This window comes from Elephantulus edwardii, unplaced genomic scaffold, assembly GCF_000299155.1.
Source record: "Elephantulus edwardii isolate Elephantulus edwardi_28Jun2011 unplaced genomic scaffold, EleEdw1.0 scaffold00110, whole genome shotgun sequence".
In the NCBI taxonomy this organism is placed as follows: Eukaryota; Metazoa; Chordata; class Mammalia; order Macroscelidea; family Macroscelididae; genus Elephantulus; species Elephantulus edwardii.
Genome location: NW_006399860.1, coordinates 8,241,560 through 8,245,670, shown reverse-complemented (window position 1 = coordinate 8,245,670; position 4,111 = coordinate 8,241,560). Strand labels below are relative to the sequence as shown.

General features: G+C 35.3%; 1 protein-coding gene across 2 annotated transcripts in view; it reads right to left on the bottom strand.

Annotated features, from left to right (window-relative positions):
* The window catches only part of KCNT2 (potassium channel, subfamily T, member 2), a 734,552-nt gene that overhangs the window by 111,794 nt on the left and 618,647 nt on the right, over nt 1–4,111 (bottom strand). For both annotated transcript variants that reach the window (XM_006892105.1, XM_006892106.1), the window contains one exon: nt 1,607–1,718. In XM_006892105.1, coding sequence (XP_006892167.1) covers nt 1,607–1,718 — 112 coding nt within the window. The remainder of the gene's footprint in view (nt 1–1,606; nt 1,719–4,111) is intronic.

The following is a 4,111-nucleotide window of genomic DNA, read 5'->3' as shown; positions in this document are numbered from 1 at the left end:
ACACACACACATGCACAAAACCAGATAATTAGAATAAAAAAACAAAAATAGAAAAACTAAATTCAAGACAAAGTCTTGTGGTATTGGGTTGATTTTCAAAATTATTTTCCTATTACTTAGCTTTTATTTTTGCCATATGGTTGGGGGGGACAAAGATAATAAGGTGAAGAATATAAACAGTATATTTTGAGTAGGATCATGCAAACAAGTGAGTAGTCCACTAATGATGGGATTGGATAGTGATGTCATAATGCCAGGATTAAATGAAACAGGTTTAGAAACAGAAGATGGGAATCTGATTACCAGCAAGAAAGAAGAATCAAAGTATGCTGCATTCAGCATTTCGAACTACAGTTTCTTGCACACCCAGATATGTATCTACACAGGAACAGCAACTGCTGCAATAGAAAAGTAAAGACTGCCATGCGACAGAGCTGTTCTGGGACTATTAATTCAGGGAGATAGAACTGGGGGCCTCTGACCAACCTTGCTGGATAACTGGAGAAGAGATTCCCATAATTGGCAGGACTAAGAGTTTACAATATGTATCTATTCTTCTCTGAAGAATTGAGTTCTAAGAAATGGTAGATGAGAAAGTGTTATGTGTCATTCTTACACATGGCATATGAAACGCTACATCTGTTAGTACTGGTATGATAAAACCTATGGTTTCCTTTGCTGGACAGTTTTAAAATGAAATAATTAGTATGAAACATAAATGAAAGAAAATAGATTCCAGAGTTTAAGTGTTCACAAATTAGAAAATTCTCTGCAACACAGTAGGAAATAAAGCTTAAAAATCATTTAAACATCAAACTCTTAATTGGTATTCCTTATTTAAAAGATCATTCCTTAAAAATATTACCGATCCAACCCTATTTCTCTCCCAGCTGCAAAGCAAACAGTCTTACCGAAGTAAGTAATAAATGTAGTTTTGCCTCAGGTTATATTCATGAGAGAGAGATTTCCACTAAGTCTACAACCTTTTTTATAACTTAAAGATTTTTGAAATTGTAAATGACCTACATAAACTCTTCAAAAAACCAAACACTCTGTAACTAAGTCAATTCCTACTCATGGTGACCTTCCATTGGGTTTCCTTCTGAGGCTGTAAGTCTTAAGGGGATGAGACTCCCAATCTTTGCTCAGTGACCTGTCCCGTAGATTCAAACTACTGCAAATGTTCGACTTTTTTGGTCACCAGTATAGCATGTTACACACTGAGTCACCAGAGCTCCTTAAATATAAATTCTATGCCACACAATAAATCACTCATAATAGTATTAACATACATTTTTAAAATTAGTATATACATATTTGTTGCATTTAATTTTTCAAGAAGTCATCTTCCCAATAATGATTAACGATGATAAGACAAGATCTATTGAACATATTTACTTGTGATATAAATGATCCTTATGGTTCATACTCAGCAACTTTTGTTTTTTAAAAAAGATTATAAGTTAGAATCTTCACCTCAACATAGGGATTCAAAGAGCATTTCTATTTCCAGCATCCTATGATCTTTCTATAGAGATATACATTTTCACAGTTACTACTTTAAGAATTAAAATAGCTTTATAGTATTAATAAAGTGGAGTCTTACCTTCTCCAGTTTTGAAAGAGCTAAAGAGTAACAGTCTTTGGCTCGGAACTGCATGAATCTCATGTTGGCTGGGTGAGTAAGCTCTGTGATAATACTGAGACTGGAAAACAACCTACATTTCAAAGAAACATTGGCATTACACTAACAATCCAACATGGTATATTTTTATACCAACATATTTGTAAGTGACTTAACCTTGTTCATATAATTTTTCATAATTATAATATCAGGCAGTTTCACCCCAAACATTCCATACAATGCAAGAAGAATGCATTGCTAAGCCTCCAAAGTATATTTTAACCAATTTTATAGCACAGTAAGATAAAGAAACTTAGTAATTTGGCTTGTATTAAACAAATTTCTCCCTAAAACAATAAAACAGAAAAGCAAATGAAAATTGATTTTAAGATGTAGAAGGTTATTTTGTGGGAAATATTGGAAGAAGAATTTATAAAAGAAATACTCTTATTTGCATACATTTCAATCATGAGTTTATTGTCTGTTACACAATCTATTTGATCTATGACTTTCTGTGTTCATGGTATGTGATTTGTAAATGTCAAATCTTGCTAGAATTTACTTGTGAGAAGAAATATTTGCTTTTAAGTGAAATAGCCTTATAATGATCTGGTGTCTTGGCAAAGCATCGGTAGTATTGTCTTAAGATGATTCTGAGATTTTTTTTTTCACGTTTCAGGGTGTTGTACCAATTTTTCTTTAATTTCCCATATCACAGAAAATATACTTAAACATACATGACTTTGTTTCCCTTTTCTCCTTAGAGAGAAAGGATAAAGTAAGAGCAATAGATGTCTTTTATTTTTGCTGTTCTTAATTTACCTGGTAGTGATGTATCACTGGTAGCTATTCTCTTTCAAATATTTTTAAATTTTCTTTGGCGGAGTATATAATACTTCACCTTATGTCCTGTGGAGATGATTTTAAACTGTTGCCTTTGTGTACTGTAGAGTCAGAACTGACTTACAGCTGACCATCTGTTGAGTTTTCAGAAGCAGTTTATCACACGGGAAAAGATTGCCCATCCATTGCCCACAGAGCAACTGGTGGCCTTGAACCTTTTGCCTTCTGAGTGTAGCTTCTTCTACTAGGCCACCAGAGCTCCTTTAAACTGTTAATGCCACTTAATTTTTTACTACCAAGCTACACATGAACCTTAGACTGGGACTAGAACTGGCTGAAATTAAGACATACACAATCTTGTTAAGTGCTATTGAGCCAACTACAATTCACCATGACTCTACTGATTACAAATCTGAACCTTGCCTATTATTGTTATTATGTGCCTTTGAGCTGGATCCGACTAATAGCTCAACCCCAGTGGGTTTTTAGAGGTAGTAAATTGCACAAGAGATTGCCCATCCTTTTGGGCAGAGCAGTGGGTGGATTTGAACTGCCTGTCTTTGAGTTGGCAGCATAGCTCCTTATTAGAGCAACAGAGCTACTTTTTGCCCATTGTTATTCTTGCTATTGTTGCTTTGTGTTGAGTACCACTCATAGTGAACAACAGTTTGTAGCCTGTCCTATTCTGCACTGTCTTATTTTCTCCAACAGACTAGACCACTAATATAGTCGCTGTGTCAATCCAATCATTGGTCTTCTTCTCCTGTACTGATGCTCCAATTTTACAAACATGATATCCACATCCAAGGAATAGCCTATCCTAACAACATACCCAAATTATGACAAAAGAAAGTTTATTATCCTTGCTTCTATGGAGCGCTCTGGCTGCTCTTTTCCCAAGACATATTTGTTTATTCATTTAACAGCCCATAAGGTATTCAGTTCTCTTCTCCAACATTCATAGTTCAAGAGCACTGATGCTTCTTTCATCTTTATTCCTTATCCAGCTTTCAGATGCAAAGGAAATGACTGGGAAAGCTATGACTCATCTTATTTTTTAAATTGACATCATTGTTCTTCAGGATTCTGGAAAGATCCTTGACAGCAACTCTCTCCATACTATGCATATACTGATCCTCTCACTGCTGGTACCAAGTATGTTGATTGTAAACCCAGGTAAGTTGAAAACTTTGTGAATGTGAATCTCTAGCTGTCATCATGTTGTTTATTGGCCCAGTGCTGAGGAATTTAATTTTCTTAATGTTGATATGTAACCATATTGAAGGCTGTAGTACTTATCTTCTGCAGTAAGTGCCTCAGGTTCTCACTTACAGTAAGCAAGGTTGTGTCATATACATGTTGCAGGTTGTTTATGTGTCTACCTCTAATTTTGAAGCCATATTCTTCTTCATAAAGTCCAGTTTCTTAAATTATTTTCTTAGTATGCTGTGTTAGGTGCCATCGAGTCCAGTACAACTCATAGCAATCCTATAAACAAAATATCTGAACCCTGTTCTATCCTGTGCCATCCTTACAGATTTTGTACAAGCACAATGCTGGTGAGGTTGTGGAGAGACTGGAACCCTTATTCACTGTTGGTGGGAGTGTAAAATGGTGCAACCACTGTGGAAAGCATTGTGGCGC